This window comes from Hypoxylon trugodes (assembly GCF_022578975.1).
Source record: "Hypoxylon trugodes strain CBS 135444 unplaced genomic scaffold F4822scaffold_4, whole genome shotgun sequence".
Lineage (NCBI taxonomy): Eukaryota > Fungi > Ascomycota > Sordariomycetes > Xylariales > Hypoxylaceae > Hypoxylon > Hypoxylon trugodes.
The window spans coordinates 2,516,819-2,531,630 of NW_026250019.1; the positions used below are offsets into that span (position 1 = coordinate 2,516,819).

Genomic DNA, 14,812 nt, shown 5'->3' on the forward strand with positions numbered 1-14,812 from the left:
ACGATACACTCAGCAACAACCATCCCAAATTCTACAAGTTTGAGTCATCTCGTCAATATTTATAGTAAGTAATGTTGATTGGTTTGATTAGTTAGGATGTAATCAGTGCTATTAGAGTAATCCGTGTAGTTTCCCCGACTAAAAACCAAACCTGATTACCTAACATTTTTCTAGGTCGGGCCCATCCGGCGGTGTTTCGATGACATAACTTAGGACAACACTACGCTAAATTCTGATGATCTTAAGGAACTAGTCATGGATTGGCTCCATTTCCCGCGTCTCGGCCGTAATACCTGGCTGTACTTATCAGCCGCAATCGTGGCGTTGGTCGGGTACAGTGCAGTGCTTGATTACGTTTACATAGAGACGCATTGTTACCAATCCGTTCGCACGAATTCTGTAGCAGAGCCGTATGTGAACTGCTTCAAGGTGTCGCCGAGTGGAAAATTCACTACGATTTTCCAAGCTGACCAAGATACGGAGCTTGCTAAGAATGCGAAACCGGGTTTTGCCAGTATGTGTCATCAAGAGTCCATTCCTGCTTCTCGGTACCCCTGGTGATAACGAGTAGTGAAATATTGGCTGACTTATCATAGTGCCCGGCCTATGGGATGGTCATGGACATCTTCTACAATACGGCGAGTTCTTGAACTCAGTAGACCTCTTCGGATCTACTTCTATGGACGATGCTAGGTCTCGCGTACGCAAGTATGCCGATGAGAACCCTAGTACTGGATCAAAGGAAGAGTGGCTACGAGGTGTCGGATGGGATCAGATGGCTCTTGGGCAAATGCCGACTGCTGTAAGTTGACCCGACTCTTCTAAGAGTATACTGGTCATAGGAATGCTGACGTCTTGAAGGATGACTTAGTGGCGGATGAAAAGCTCAAGGACTTATACATCATGCTTGACAGAGTCGATGTTCACTGCATCTGGGTATCTCAAGCGGTTTTGGATCTGCTTCCGGGAACTATACCCGATGTCCCTGGCGGTGAGATTATCCGAGATCCTGGGATGGGCGTATTTTGCGATAATGCTATGGATATGGTAATGGCTTTGTGGCCGAAGCCGGATGACAAGAAAAAGACGCAATTCGTGAAGAGCGCTATGGGAAAGCTTAATGAAGTAGGACTCGTGGGTATACACGATGCCGGAGCTACTCCAGGGAATCTGAACCTTTATAAGGAACTGGCGGGAGGTGATGATTGGACAGTGCGAGTCTACGCAATGCTAGAGTGTTACGAACGGAACACTTTCTGCCCGGCTGAAATGGAACCGTACACAAGTCCGGATGGCTTCTTAAGCATTAAAAGCGTGAAATTATTCGCTGGTAAGTTTTGTAGAATACTGACTCCTTAAAATGTACTAACAAATTATATAGATGGTGCTCTAGGAAGTTGGGGAAGTGCTTTAATTGACCCCTATACTGATCGCCCAGATACGTCGGGATCTCTACTTGTCAATGCTACTGAACTAGTATACGACGCGGTAGCATGGGCTCAAGCAGGCTTCCAAGTAAATATCCATGCAATTGGCGACCTCGCAAATCGATATGCCGTCGATGCAATGATTGCCGCTCTTAGGCTTGTTTGCCCAGACGAGACACTCTCAACTTGCCAATCTGATCTACGCTTTCGCATCGAACACGCTCAGATCATCCACCCAGATGACCAGGCTCGAATACACGCAATCGGAATTATTCCTTCCATTCAACCCACCCATGCTACAAGCGATATGACGTATGCGGAGAAGAGGCTAGGAAAGGAGCGTACCGCCAAGGAAGCATATCGAATGCGGTCCTTGTTAGACGTCAATCCCGTCCTGGGTAGCGATTTTCCCGTTGAGCCCCCGGACCCATTCCAGGGTATCTACGCCGCTGTCACGAGACGAAGCCCGCATACCGGTAGAGGTACAGATGATTCGCCTGAAGGATGGTGTACAGATGAAGCCCTAGATTTAGACCAGGCGATTCGGGGCTTCACTGAGGGGCCCGCGCATGCTGGATTCATGAAGGGAAAGGCTGGGGTTATACAATCGGGAGCTTATGCGGATTGGATTGTCTTAGATTCACCGTTAGAGAAACTAGACATAGAGGAGCTACGCTCGTTAAAGGTGAAAGAGACGTGGGTCAGAGGAAAGAAAGTCTACTCGCGAGAGTAATAGATATGATAGACTTCTACAGCATATACACAACTAGAAGTAGACGCATAAAAATGAAAGACGATGAATTTTAGAACTCTGATATATTTCCCGCACTATTATAGGTGAAGTATTCATCTTCAAACTATGGGCTACTTAGATTCAAGAAACGGCGAGGCGGAATTGACCCAGTGACGAAGTATATGGATATCAAATCCGACCTTTATTGCGGCACAGCTCTTGTTGTCAGTACGGCTGTTTTACCATAGGATAATAGACTATTCGCTAATACTACCCGGAGTTTACCACTGAATTCGGCATTCATTTCTGGGGATACTCATAAACACGAATAATCCAAGTTTGATCGAAGACGACGAGAGTGACAAGGTGTTTTCTGTTAGACTTTTCAAAGTGTACAAAGTCTAGATATACCGGGATAGTAAATGTCTTGGCACTCAGCAGATTTATATAAGAAAGGAGTTTATCCCTTAACCCGATCTACCATAGCGGAGTTAAGTCTAAGTCCAACCAACATTTCACTAACCCGGGCAACAATCCACGATAGGATTAACCTCCCACTACCAACCAGCATTACTTAATTCCATTATTTGAAGACGCGAGGACGAGATGATTAATTATTTTCGGTATTAGGTGTTGACTGACCCCCTTATTCACTGCTATCATGGCCTACCAACTATTCGTGTATATATGCCCCTATTTCGTCTTCACCACGAGGCATATTCAAAGACCTAGAGACAGACACCAAACATTAATTACTCATATTAACCTCATTCACAGAAATTTCAAGATAAAAATTCAAAATGGCAACCTTCGTCAAACCAAACCGACCCCTTACCTGGCTCATCACCGGTGCCTCCTCAGGTTTCGGCGAGTCCCTCGCTCGTCTAGTCCTAGCCGGTGGCCATAACCTCATCGCAACTTCTCGAAACCCCTCCAAAACCCCAGAATTCGTAGCTGAGGTTAATGCCCGAAAGGGTAGTCAGTGGGTGAAACTCGATGTCGACGACCAGGACAGCGGAAAGGTCATGTAAGTAGCTCTCCTGCCCAAGCTAAAACAGTAACTTACTCCAAATTTCACAGCGACTCTATTGAAGCTTCAGGACATGAAATCGATGTCCTAGTAAACAACGCCGGATACTCCATCTACGGCCCCATAGAAACGCTCTCCGAGGCGGAACTCCGCGCTCAAATGGACACCCTGTACTTCGGTCCTCTGAGACTAATCCGCGCCGTCCTACCGCATATGCGGAAGCGCAAGTACGGTGTCCTCGTGAACATGAGTAGCGGCGCTGGTCTCGAGGCCAGAGATAGTATGGGCGGATACGGCGGCGCTAAAGCTGGACTTGATGGTACGTTTCCCCTCTAATACTTAATAACTCCGTACTCATATGGTGCTCTAGGAGCAACCAAGGTCCTCGCCAAAGAAGTTGCGCCTTTCGGAATCCGTACGCTGACAGTCACGCTCGGGACCTTTAACACAAATTTCGGCGCCGCTACAGTGCTTGGCAAGGCCCCTCTCCCCGATGATTATAAGGGGTCGATTGCGGAGCAGATGATGCAGATCATGGCTAGCAACAAGCTACAGCCGAATGGCGATAAGGATAAGGCTATGAAAGCGGTTTATGAAGTTGTTGTTGGTGAAGGTGTGGGGAAGGGCCATGAAGCTGAGCGGCTTCTACCCTTGGGTCAGGATATGACGGTTCGGATTAAAACCGTGCGGGATTATCTTGGTCATGCTTTGGAGGTTTTCGGTGATGTCTGCAATAATGTTAACTTGGAAAAGAAGTGAAGTTGTAGGAGAGATCTAGAGTGAACTTGGGTTTCCCACAGAGTCAATTAAATAAGGGGCTTTGCGACAGCCCGTGGAATACCTAAAAGCCCCTATTCCAATTCACGTGACGCCCATGATCGGAATCCCCAGGGCACAGGAGGTCGTAACCCAAAACTAACTGGTGATTATATAATCAGTATAGTCATATTGAGTCCTTCGTTCATTAGGAGTTGATGTGAAATTTATGTCGCACAGCCAATAATTTTCCGCTAGGAGACTCATTGCAACCATCCCTACCCGGATATGTCATTCTAGTCCATAAGCGATAAGGCTATTGATCGAAGCGAAGTGTACATACATCTATCCCTACAGACACGTGGATTTGTCCCCTCGCATCAGCCCCTTGCATAGTAGATATCGCAGACCTAGTCTAGTGGCGTGGTGGTCTTTTTGTCAATCACAACTTTCCCTGTCAACTAGGTCAACCCAGGTTCTTGGAACCAGGAGTAAAATGTTCAGTCCTCCTGCTAAGAAGGCCAAGGATGTAGTTCACGAGTTACGATATTGCATGAAGAAGCCTAGACCTTGTATGTGGGTCCTTGTAGAGCTCACTGGGCTTAGTTTTCTATAGAATCAGGGAAACTAAGCTAGAGCCCGGATCTTCCGTATAGACTAATAACTCTTAGAGTCTGTGCGCAGTGCTCAAAGTCCCTCGTGAGGACTTAAATTTTTGCTGCTTGATAGGACTCGTATCAGTGGCGATTAAGTGTCGTCTTGGCTCGGATAGAAGCGAGTTCCCCCGGTTGGGTGCTGAGGAACTATGGTTTACTACGAAGATAAAGAGAAAGTGTTTATCATTAATGTATTAGACTAATTTGATCTGATGGGCGAACATCTCATCATCGCATAGAGCTTTTAGTAACCGCAGGGTCCCGGGTACACCATTCCACCGACCGGTCCAAAGGGGTAGTCCTCGATACCAAGAGGGCACTGATCCGATGTCTTTGCTCCTGATAATTGCGAGCTCTTGATCAAGTGCTGGCATGTTGTGCTCGTGTAAACTGACGCTACGCAATTCTGCTTCTGCTGGCACTGTTGGCAGCAGTCTTGGGAAGAAGTGGCCTGGACGCTTTCGGCGTGGTTCCCTTGGCCGTTACCACCGGAAGTGTAGCCGATGCTGCAGCGGTCGTAGGAGGCTGTTTGAGTTGCAGTCTAGTAGAGGGTTCGTTAGTTTAACAAGTTCAATTAAATTGGGCGTCTAGGAGGGGAACAAATGCTTACTACTACTGAAGTCGTGGTCGTGCTCTTGGTATAAGTGATAATGGCCGAGGTAACCGTAACGGTAGTCGTAACAGTCCTCGCGTTGGCGGCGGCTACAGTAGCCTAGAACAAGATGAGCAATCCGGCTTCAAATGCTGCAAGTGGTATATAAACTTACGGAGGAAACCGATACAGTTGTAACCTCGGGGCTCGCGCCGAGGCAACTGCACGCAGAGCTGACAGCCGAACTCGAGGCGCTGTCCGTGGGTAGACTCGTTAAAGTAGGGCAAGTGACCGCGGTGCTGCTCGAGGACGATCCGGAATCAGGATAGAGAACATTGATTTCCAATCCGCGACGGCCAACGGGTCCAGGCGACGCAGCTGCTGTGACGGTAGTGGTTGTAGTGAAGGCAATGACTTCAGTCTTAGTAGTAGTCGTAGGCGCAAATACAACTCTGGTAACAGTACTCGTGGCGACTGATCCGCTTGGTGTACCAGCAGCTACAAATGCCGTGCTTGTGCCTAGAAAGGTGCTGCAGAGAGCCGAAGCGTCGCTGGATACCTTGGACGCACATGGATCTGCAAAATCTTGGCCGGCGAGAACGGAAAGGCTGCCAGCACATTGAGCTAGTGCCCCACGGCACAGAAGAGCTATCGCAGCAATGGAAGTAGAGGCGCGCATTTCCGATAGTGAGTGTAGATTCGGTAGTGACTGTATTTTTAATAACGAACGTGAGCCGGAAATGCCAAGCTTCAAATCTCAACCGGGAACGGGAGCCAGAAGTCTCTTACAACACCACAAAAGGAGCGTGTGTAGTAGAAAGGAGAGAAGAAAAGGCCACGAAAAAAAAAAGCCATGACCAACATCTATTAAAGAATATCACGAACTGAAGCTGAAGATCCGGGGACGCATGAAAACGCTATAATGAAGCCAGGGGTTGGCGAACCGGCGTCTCAGACTATATATCAGCTAGGCCGAATACCTGTATAGTCTCATCCAAGCCAATCCCAACTTGACCTTGTCTTAATTAGCGACCACGCTTTTTTGAACCCCGTCATCGGTCAACATCCGCTTGGTTCCAAGGGAATGGGTTCACTTCGCTCTAGGCAAGCGGTTCATCGCTTGATGATGATGCATCCACTTCCACATGCTTCCATGATATGCCCTCCCGCTTCGGTTTATTTGAGTATAGTCTTTTTGGGCGGCGAACTCCTGGATTCAGACAAAAGAGGAAAAGCTTCTAAGGATTTACCTTAGAAGGTTAAAAGTATGAATGCTTTTATTGTAAAGATAATATGTACCTCCCGAGTACTTATTGTGAAAAGGGTATCCCAAAAATCTATTCCCTTAAAATATCCCCACGATGATATTCTCCCATAATTTCCTCGTGTGTACTTCTGTAGAGATCTATATGAATGTTATCCATTGCGCCAGAGATGCGTACTATCCTTTCATTCTTCTGATGACGCAGTTTGCCGAAAATGAATTCAAGGTATGCTGAATTGAATGAACACCGAAACAATTTGTGCCTCCTGCATATCAACCTCTGGTATTCGTTCCTCCGAAGCAGTCGAGATCCTCGCGGAGTTGCCTCCCCAAGACAATTTATTTTAATCCTCAATCTCTGACGTATTTCAAGCTCAGCTTAACTTAAAACCTCCCGGCATTAGATTCTGAAACATCAGAGCCGGATCGTATCTCTTTGCCGCCGCCTTCAGGAAGCTATAATTATCTGATCCATAACTAAGGAACGGCTCCTGGGTAGTTTTCGCATAATTAAGGTCGACATATGGATTGAAAGTTCCGATTTTCTTCGCTACGCCGTTGATATTTTGTAAGAGCTTCTCGGCCGCGATGCTCACAGTCGAATAATCTGCGGCGTTATCAAAACTGGCAGAAAAGTGTGCAAGTACGAGTCCCTGCGACGATATATCGAGCCCTAGAATGTTACCTCCGTTCGCTTTCGAATGGTTTACTAGTGATTGGACAACTGGCTCGAAGGTAAGGATCCATGCGATTCCGTCGATGGAAGAGATACTGTCGATACTTGAGTTGTACATCGTCCATATAATCGGGAGCATCTGAGCATTGTTCTGGAAGCTCATGGCAAATGTGACTTGTCTACGACTGCGTCAGTAACCCAGAAAAGATCGTCGGATTATATGTCTTACTGTTGTCCACCCGGCGCCATCACCCCTGATTTGATTGAAAGGGCCGGGGCACTTGTTATACCTGTCTCATTCGCGACTTGACCCTCCAAAGCGTAAAACTTCGCAAATGCGGACGGCGGATCGACGACAGGGGCAGCGTATACGTATTCTAACTCGATTAACGGAGTGCTTCCGCCATTATAGCCGTAGCTCATTAGTAGGCTAGCGCTGTTGTCGTAATTGGGGTCGGAAACGAAGTCGTAAAAAGCCTGTGCCGCGTTGTTGACTGCAGAGGGTGCGTATGCCGCCTGGCCCGTCCATATACTTCCAAGCGGGAACACCTTAAATACGAATTTGGTGACAATGCCGAAGTTGTTACCGCCCCCCTTAAGCGCGTGCCATAAATCGCTGTTATTGTCTTGCGTCGCGCTAATAATGGTTCCATTGCCGAGGACGACTTCATATTCAACCACCGAGTCGCATGCGAAACCTGAAAAAGGACTGAAGTATCCGAGTCCACCTATTGGTTCACTTAGCTCCGATCGGAATAAGACAATTGTACAGTTGGGGACTTACCACCTAGAGTTGAACCTCCTATACCGATCCCGCTATCTCGTGCGCCTGCGAAGGAGAGCCCGGCTTTATAGAGGAGCGCATAGACATCGCCCACTGTCTGCCCCGGTCCAACAGCCACCGCGGACCTGTCGCCACTGAGAAGGATGAAATCCAAGGCGCTTAAGTCTATTGTAACTCCATTGTCGATATTCGATGCGTTGGCCGAAGTCCCATGTCCACCACTTCGCACCGCGAATTTACAAGAACCATGATAAAGTACTTGAAGTGTCGCGGCGACGTCATCAGCTGAAGTTGGCAAGACGATGCATAATGGAGATATTAACTGCTCCTGTTGAGCCCAATATGAAGACACTGAATCGTTATAAGGGGGGCTATTAGGAAATAGGACCTGAGATGGGAATTTGCCTGAAAGACTTCGACACTATGAAATTTGTGAGCACAGATGTGGAAAAAATGAGGTAGTGGAGCGTTCACTTACACAAGCAGAGCCAATGGCTGTCGGATCCGATCCAGCATCAGGGGACGCGCGGCCCTCCCTGATGGAGCCGAGCAGTGTCAACAGCAGAAGAGAGCCAAATCGTGCAAAGCCAAAAGGCAGCATATTAACGAACTATCTCATCGCTGCACGAACGTGGTCGTATTTCTTCATCTGCCTTGAAGCTTGAAGAATGGAAGATTAGGTTTTTTGATCTAGTCAGGCACAGAGATGTCTTGTGGGACGGTTGCCAATATCACGACGAATCGTTTCAGCACATCTCAAGCCTCGCCCGCTCGGGAATAAGCACGGTGGGCGGCGCAGCAAGGGTGCTGTACGCGCAGATTCCATTGGATTTGGATTCTTATTCGATGTTGTTGGTGACATGGCTTGCAGGGAACTAAAAGGATTCGCCGCGACCGGTCCCGGTTCGATTGGGTCACATCAGGGGTGTGGATGAGTGTGGGTTAGCTTGCGTCGTCATCGCGTACATCCTGATATTTATAAGGAGACAGGGGGACTGAACGGGAATTGAAACTTTTCAACACCCATTCCGATCTGTCAAGTTATATTAATTCAGCCTCAGTTGGATTTAAACCCCCCAAATGTAGCACGCAATACAGGTTGCTCCTGGGATGTTAGGGCTGCGAGGTAGTATATGCAAAGCCGTATATAGTAAGCGACTTCTCCCGCGTACCCCCAAGACTAAACCAGGCTCATGGGTCCTGATTGATAAGTATACGTATGCTAAATGGAAGGTATATATTAGCCTGCTACGGTACCATATTGTCGGATTAACCCCAGGATATACTGGGGACTACTTCGTGACCTGCCTTATGTGTTAGGCTACAAGTCTTGTTGTGTGGTATCTTCTCAGGTACGTAGACTGTTCGTGTCGATATCATGTAAAGTGATTGAGTGAGTATAAAACCTGTGTTACCACACCAAAACCCAGGGGCAACACGTCCCACAACTCGATCGTATTAAATTGGGTATCATTATTCGAGGCGCAATTTGCTACCTGCCTTGGTACTTAGTAGTCTAAGGTCAAAGAGTAATGGTCGTGATTAAGAATTGTAATTCAAGAATGAATGGCTGGGGGAAATGGAAATGCGCTATTTTAGAAGAGTCGGCAGAGTAGGCGGCTAACCATGCTGTGTAACCAACCCTTACTCTAACTGTACCTATGTACCTGGGAATCACCCCTCATCCATGTACGTACCTACATGCCTGAGAACAACCGAGGTGAATGTAAAACATAATTGTCAAGACAGCGTGAAACATATATACGATAAGGTGTGAATTTCTATGTATGTAGATTTATTGATGTACTGTCTGATTATTAGCCTTTTTAATGGCCGGGTTTGGTTGGAACATAGGGTGGCGGGGTGGTTATTGAATTTTAACCAGTAGATAATGAAAGTTGTAAAGACGAAGTTGAGTAGATGTAGAAACAAATGAAAATAAATGTCTTTGGAGAGAAGAGTTATGACGTAAGCAAAAGCGACAGTCGGTAAACGGGCTGCTATAGAAATATCGGAGCAGGTTACTCCAATTCGCCGGTCCGCCCACACTGCTAACAGGGGGGTTATCGCTAATCACGAATGACGCGCCGGAGCTTCTATCAATTTATCAATTTTTCAAAGCTTTATAGCGCTTATCACCTATCCCCGTCCTCCCCGCCGCGAAGCTATTCCCAGCTTTAGCCATGATTAGGTGAGTCAAACGATAATTCTGGACGTATTTTACTCGACTAAGTTACTAATAATCATGTAGTAGCTCGAGTACATAGTATTACCTCCCACTATGCGGTCGCAATTGGCCCGCCATGCCTTGCGACGGCTTCTTGCGAGCGAGGCAACGGCCACCCTCCCTGCCACATTTCTCCTCCCAAGACCGACCACTCGTATATATCCCATGAGGTGTAGGGTTTCTAGGACTGTACAAAGAAGACATTTTATGAAATTGTTTCAAAAACCTCCGCGGGCGTTAAAAGAGCTTGACTCCGAACCGGGATATGAGGTTTTGCTTCAATTTGGTGCTGCACAAAACGATAGTCTTAGGCCTCCTCCCCCGGCCGAACTTGTCGGAGCATGGCGGGAATTCTTTACGTTTAAGGCTCGGTTTGGCCGGGTTGTCAATTCCACCCAGGCTATGTGCGCCCACCGAGTGCTCCTCCATCTTTCGAGTCGCTCTACCAATGATCCAAATATGCAATTATCCGACGATGACCTTCGAATTGCGAGGGAGTGTTTACTGAAAACACCGAGAGACCACTTTACCGACCATCTTGAGCTTTCGACAGCGATTTACACCGAGTTGAAGGAGAGGGGCACACAACAAGCAAAGGATTTCTATGCATTATTAGCTGCATTATCGCAATATGGGAAGGCTCTCGAAGCGAAAGACTTGGCGTTGGACTACGTTGGTAGAAAGAAGGGCGAGGAGCCTGACATAGTCCGATTGAGGCATTTCTTGCCCGTTATTCGGGGTCTCGCTCAGGAGGATCGTGAACCGGAACTTCTCGACTTAGTTTCGCAGGCAAAGAAGGCAGGTCTTGATTATGATCCGACCCTTCACGGCATTATGACCACTTTTTTTGCGCAACGCAATAACGTCGGAGAGACGAAACACTGGTTCAATAAACCGATACAGAAAGACTTTCCCCCGGCTCCTACGACATATTATGAGATACTTAAATTTGCGCTTCGCAATGATCAACAAGAATGGGCTATGGGTATTTACCAAAATCTCATCTCCAGATTAGAATCGGGGCCTCTACGTACCAGCAAGCCTTGTTGGGATACAGCCCTGCAATGGGCTGTTTTATTACTTGGAAAGGGGATTGATCATGTTGAACATATGATAAATGTTGCTTACGAACAGAGTCGAGACAAACCGAATTCTCAGCCCAATACAGGGACAATGAATGGTCTCATTAAGATTGCTATCGACAAGGATGATCCGTACCTGGCCGAACGGTTCATCGCATTGTCGAAAAAGCTAGGATTTGAACCGAATTACAAAACCTATACACTCCAGTTAGAATATCGCATACACGCCGGCGATCTCGACGGCGCATTTGCTGCCTATCAATCTCTCCAAGGCCTAGAAGAACCAACGAAAGACAGGGAACTACCCGTCTTAAATTCCTTAATCCGCGCCATGTGTTCTGAATCTAGTCCTAACCATGAACGGGTTCTCGATGTCACCAGTTATCTCGAACAACGGCGTGTAACACTGGAACCTGAAACGGTGGTATCTATTTGTATGGCGTTCCTGAAAAACGATGAAACCTACGAAGTGATAGATACACTATCACTTCATACAGTCCACTATAGCGTTGCAGAGCGCTCTATGGTCCGAGAAGCCTTTGTGCAATATTGCACAGATAAGAAGAACAGTACCGCTCGAGTATGGGATGCATATGCGTTATTGCGCCAATTCTTCCCCGAACTAGAGGTTGAATACCGAGTAGCGATCATGGACTCCTTTTTCGATAGGCGGCGAGCGGATATGGCTGTACATGTATTTGGTCATATGCGCGCTCACGACAACCCCCATCTCCGCCCCACCCTAGACACATATGTCCGCTTCATGGAAGGAATAGGCAGGGCTCCGGATAAGGATGCTTTAAAATCGGTTCACAACATGTTGAAAATGGACGCAGCGATTCAACCCAACACGCTCTTATATAATGCGCTCATGATTGGATATGCTGCATGTAATTTGCCCTACCGAGCACTAGATTTCTGGAAGGAGATCACTACGTCCCGTGAAGGACCATCATACGCAACACTTGAAATTGCGTTTAGAACTTACCAAATTACACCCGATGGTGATGGCCTCGCTGATGAGTTATGGGCCAAGATACGGAGAATGGAGATCGACGTCCCTGAGAACGTTTACGCGGCGTACGTGGTAGCCGTGGCCGCACATGGCCATGTTACAAAAGCGGAGACGCTCTTGGAGGATATGGATGAGGTGGTCGGGAAGCGGCCCGATCTTCATAAGTGAGTACTACAAAACATCCCGGGCTACGTTAATAGTAACTAACGACTCTTTAGCCTCGGTATGGTGTTCAATGTCCTACCCTCACAAGAGAAGAAAGACGAGTTCGAAACATGGGCAAAAGAAGCCCACCCTAGAGCGTGGACAGCGCTAAGAGAAAAATACGGCAGGAGGCGAGACGAAGAAGGGCTCGTGATATTTAAACTCCGAAGGCCGTGGAAGGCGTGATGATTGATATGAATGAATTGATCTTTGTACAACATTATTCATACATATATTTAGATGGCTATCTCTGTATATAAGTGGAAATAAGAGAAGGCACTAAAAAGCTGTTGTACAATCCATCCATCTATCCGCCCACATATTTAGATGTTGCGGTCCTTCTTGAGCGAGTATGTGTTTTGCTCATTGTATCTTTGGTGCTCTCGCAGTAGAATTTCGGGGTGCTTGTGCACACTGGGATGGATACCTAGACCGATAGCTCGTCGGATCGCCTTGGCCATTTTCCTTTGGTTGGGCGGTCGCAGACCGGTTTCGAAGGCTCGCTTTATTCGGCCATGTGATGTCATGAATTCCGAAATAACGGAGAAATTCTGCGAGACTGTTAGCAGCCACCCATAATTTCTGTAGTTCCCTAAGCGAGAAAAGGGTAATAAACCTACCCTGTACATATCCAACGGCTTCAATCCCAACATATCCACCAAATCCTTCTTCTGCATCTGGCTCTTGCGCCACTTCCTCATCTCGGACGGGCTTAGGTCGTGCGGCGCGTATACGTCGCCTGCCTTCCAGCGACGTGACAGTTGTCGTGAGTAGTCGTCGCTTTCATTTTTTTGTCGGAGCTCTTCTTCGAGACGCATTCGCTTGGAGACGGTCCCGTGGAGTCGGTCGTATACATCGGCTGCGGCTGATGTGGCGTCCCGTGGCCTTCGGGTTTTGGAGAAGGGGGAGTTAGAGGAGGAGGATTGGTCGTCGAGGGCTAGGAGGTTGGATGTTGCCGAGGAGTCGGTGCGGACTGGGTTGTGTTAGTATTTAGAAGTGCTGAGGGAGGGGAAGAGGACTTACGAGCCTGTGATGGTTTGCTGGTTGATATGTAGGCGGTTTGGGACTTAATTAGGTTCGAGGGTTGCCGTAGGGCGGCTAGAAAGGGTATTCGTGGCGGCATCTTGGGCAATTGACGTATCGATCAATCTGTGTTTGCAATTTGGTGATGCCTTCAAAGTGAATTCGAGGTACATGTAGAAATTTAGACGGGTTAATAGTTATTCCAGCGAGCGAACTAGTGATCCCTGCCGATCTACCCCTCTATCTCGCGGAGTGCAGGGATTAAGCTCTTATCGGATTTTAATATGGGTCTCAAAAGTTCCCGATCTCGATAAGAAAAAGAAAAGTCGAACCTCCAATTCTCGAACTTCGCTTTACGATAACCAAGTTCCCAATACAACAATTCTTATCGACTAGCAGACACGATGGTTCGGAAACTCAAGCATCACGAGCAGCGGTTGCTCCGAAAAACAGACTTCATCACATGGAAACAAGATAATAATCACAGAGATGTCAGTACTCTTCAGATTATGCGACGTCGTCTCAATTGAACATGATCATTACTAACCTTCCACACAGGCGGCTGTCATACGGCGGTATATGATCCAAAAGCCTGAAGATTACCACCGATATAACAGGATATGCGGTGTACGTGTTTGGACATCTTCTATTCGCACCAGACATGAATTAACATCTTATCTTTCATCAATAGTCCCTACGACAACTAGCGCATCGCCTTAGTTTACTTCCGCCCGAGAACCCCGTTAGGAGGAAACATGAAGAACTACTTCTCAATAAACTATACGATATGGGTATTCTGTCTTCGAGTTCGAAACTCTCGAATGTAGAGCACGGTGCGACGGTATCCGCAATGGCACGGAGAAGGCTACCCGTGGTACGTCCTGAATATTACGTAGTCGGTTGCATTTATTACGAGACTTATTGCTAAACATGAATTAGGTCATGACTCGCCTTCGAATGGCCGAAACAGTGCAAGCGGCTACAAAACTCATCGAGCAAGGCCACGTGCGAGTGGGTGTCGAGACTATCACCGACCCTGCATTCTTCGTTACGCGAAACCTGGAGGACTTTGTGACGTGGGCTGTTGGCAGCAAGATCAAGAGAAACATCCAGAAGTACCGCGATAAGCTTGATGACTTCGAGCTACTATAATTTGATTTTGGGCGGTGCATATATCGACTTCCCTACAGCCTGGCGTTCGGGGACTTTTAGCAAAGCATTAGGCATTTAGGTAATCCATTTGGCAAGCTTAATCAGCTAAAGCCTTTCCCTCATGATTCTGTTCCCTCATTATGCTCTTCCCGCAATGATTCTATTCGGATAGTTCACCTACGAGGAAGAGA

At 47.4% G+C, this 14,812-nt stretch overlaps 7 protein-coding genes across 7 annotated transcripts; 4 read left to right on the forward strand and 3 right to left on the reverse strand.

Moving 5' to 3' along the window:
- Positions 1-37: 37 nt before the first annotated feature.
- Positions 38-2,225, forward strand: F4822DRAFT_220115 (amidohydrolase family-domain-containing protein). The gene is made up of 4 exons (XM_051453978.1): positions 38-514; positions 597-802; positions 862-1,330; positions 1,382-2,225. Exons 1-4 carry the CDS (start codon positions 256-258, stop codon positions 2,158-2,160), a joined length of 1,713 nt encoding a protein of 570 aa, XP_051315760.1. The 5' UTR covers positions 38-255; the 3' UTR covers positions 2,161-2,225.
- A 520-nt stretch (positions 2,226-2,745) lies between these two features.
- F4822DRAFT_400426 (putative short-chain oxidoreductase) lies at positions 2,746-4,106 on the forward strand. Its single transcript, XM_051457861.1, has 4 exons — positions 2,746-2,841; positions 2,938-3,187; positions 3,241-3,509; positions 3,561-4,106. Exons 2-4 carry the CDS (start codon positions 2,961-2,963, stop codon positions 3,947-3,949), a joined length of 885 nt encoding a protein of 294 aa, XP_051315761.1. The 5' UTR covers positions 2,746-2,841; positions 2,938-2,960; the 3' UTR covers positions 3,950-4,106.
- Positions 4,107-4,565: 459 nt separating this feature from the next.
- On the reverse strand, positions 4,566-6,533 carry F4822DRAFT_400428 (uncharacterized protein). The gene is made up of 3 exons (XM_051457862.1): positions 5,370-6,533; positions 5,213-5,314; positions 4,566-5,143 (listed from the first exon to the last, which is right to left on the reverse strand). Exons 1-3 carry the CDS (start codon positions 5,871-5,873, stop codon positions 4,847-4,849), a joined length of 903 nt encoding a protein of 300 aa, XP_051315762.1. The 5' UTR covers positions 5,874-6,533; the 3' UTR covers positions 4,566-4,846.
- A 107-nt stretch (positions 6,534-6,640) lies between these two features.
- On the reverse strand, positions 6,641-8,773 carry F4822DRAFT_220141 (uncharacterized protein). Its single transcript, XM_051453979.1, has 4 exons — positions 8,397-8,773; positions 7,919-8,339; positions 7,364-7,862; positions 6,641-7,313 (listed from the first exon to the last, which is right to left on the reverse strand). The coding sequence occupies exons 1-4, from the start codon at positions 8,517-8,519 to the stop codon at positions 6,833-6,835; spliced, it is 1,524 nt and encodes a 507-aa protein (XP_051315763.1). The 5' UTR covers positions 8,520-8,773; the 3' UTR covers positions 6,641-6,832.
- A 1,255-nt stretch (positions 8,774-10,028) lies between these two features.
- F4822DRAFT_220181 (complex I intermediate-associated protein) lies at positions 10,029-12,701 on the forward strand. Its single transcript, XM_051453981.1, has 3 exons — positions 10,029-10,109; positions 10,173-12,406; positions 12,461-12,701. The coding sequence occupies exons 2-3, from the start codon at positions 10,200-10,202 to the stop codon at positions 12,630-12,632; spliced, it is 2,379 nt and encodes a 792-aa protein (XP_051315764.1). The 5' UTR covers positions 10,029-10,109; positions 10,173-10,199; the 3' UTR covers positions 12,633-12,701.
- Positions 12,590-13,626, reverse strand: F4822DRAFT_220177 (ribosomal protein S18). The gene is made up of 3 exons (XM_051453980.1): positions 13,470-13,626; positions 13,067-13,419; positions 12,590-12,997 (listed from the first exon to the last, which is right to left on the reverse strand). Exons 1-3 carry the CDS (start codon positions 13,567-13,569, stop codon positions 12,770-12,772), a joined length of 681 nt encoding a protein of 226 aa, XP_051315765.1. The 5' UTR covers positions 13,570-13,626; the 3' UTR covers positions 12,590-12,769.
- A 247-nt stretch (positions 13,627-13,873) lies between these two features.
- Positions 13,874-14,621, forward strand: F4822DRAFT_428339 (alpha-L RNA-binding motif-containing protein; the record flags this gene model as incomplete). The annotated part of the gene is made up of 4 exons (XM_051460893.1): positions 13,874-13,960; positions 14,028-14,096; positions 14,161-14,343; positions 14,409-14,621. 4 exons carry the CDS (start codon positions 13,874-13,876, stop codon positions 14,619-14,621), a joined length of 552 nt encoding a protein of 183 aa, XP_051315766.1.
- Between the last annotated feature and the right edge of the window lie 191 nt (positions 14,622-14,812).

Bases quoted from the DNA above. Each gene is read 5' to 3' on its own strand.
- F4822DRAFT_220115 (XM_051453978.1), top strand. From the start codon at position 256: ATGGATTGGCTCCATTTCCCGCGTCTCGGCCGTAATACCTGGCTGTAC. The intron at 515-596 runs GTATGTGTCATC...GACTTATCATAG, and splicing joins TGCGAAACCGGGTTTTGCCA to TGCCCGGCCTATGGGATGGT. The intron at 803-861 runs GTAAGTTGACCC...GACGTCTTGAAG, and splicing joins TTGGGCAAATGCCGACTGCT to GATGACTTAGTGGCGGATGA.
- F4822DRAFT_400426 (XM_051457861.1), top strand. From the start codon at position 2,961: ATGGCAACCTTCGTCAAACCAAACCGACCCCTTACCTGGCTCATCACC. The intron at 3,188-3,240 runs GTAAGTAGCTCT...CAAATTTCACAG, and splicing joins CAGGACAGCGGAAAGGTCAT to CGACTCTATTGAAGCTTCAG. The intron at 3,510-3,560 runs GTACGTTTCCCC...ATGGTGCTCTAG, and splicing joins CGCTAAAGCTGGACTTGATG to GAGCAACCAAGGTCCTCGCC.
- F4822DRAFT_400428 (XM_051457862.1), bottom strand. From the start codon at position 5,873: ATGCGCGCCTCTACTTCCATTGCTGCGATAGCTCTTCTGTGCCGTGGG. The intron at 5,315-5,369 runs GTAAGTTTATAT...ATCTTGTTCTAG, and splicing joins CAACTGTATCGGTTTCCTCC to GCTACTGTAGCCGCCGCCAA. The intron at 5,144-5,212 runs GTAAGCATTTGT...ACCCTCTACTAG, and splicing joins CGACCACGACTTCAGTAGTA to ACTGCAACTCAAACAGCCTC.
- F4822DRAFT_220141 (XM_051453979.1), bottom strand. From the start codon at position 8,519: ATGCTGCCTTTTGGCTTTGCACGATTTGGCTCTCTTCTGCTGTTGACA. The intron at 8,340-8,396 runs GTAAGTGAACGC...CAAATTTCATAG, and splicing joins CAGCCATTGGCTCTGCTTGT to TGTCGAAGTCTTTCAGGCAA. The intron at 7,863-7,918 runs GTAAGTCCCCAA...GTGAACCAATAG, and splicing joins AGGAGGTTCAACTCTAGGTG to GTGGACTCGGATACTTCAGT.
- F4822DRAFT_220181 (XM_051453981.1), top strand. From the start codon at position 10,200: ATGCGGTCGCAATTGGCCCGCCATGCCTTGCGACGGCTTCTTGCGAGC. The intron at 12,407-12,460 runs GTGAGTACTACA...ACGACTCTTTAG, and splicing joins AAGCGGCCCGATCTTCATAA to CCTCGGTATGGTGTTCAATG.
- F4822DRAFT_220177 (XM_051453980.1), bottom strand. From the start codon at position 13,569: ATGCCGCCACGAATACCCTTTCTAGCCGCCCTACGGCAACCCTCGAAC. The intron at 13,420-13,469 runs GTAAGTCCTCTT...AACACAACCCAG, and splicing joins CAGCAAACCATCACAGGCTC to TCCGCACCGACTCCTCGGCA. The intron at 12,998-13,066 runs GTAGGTTTATTA...ACAGTCTCGCAG, and splicing joins AGCCGTTGGATATGTACAGG to AATTTCTCCGTTATTTCGGA.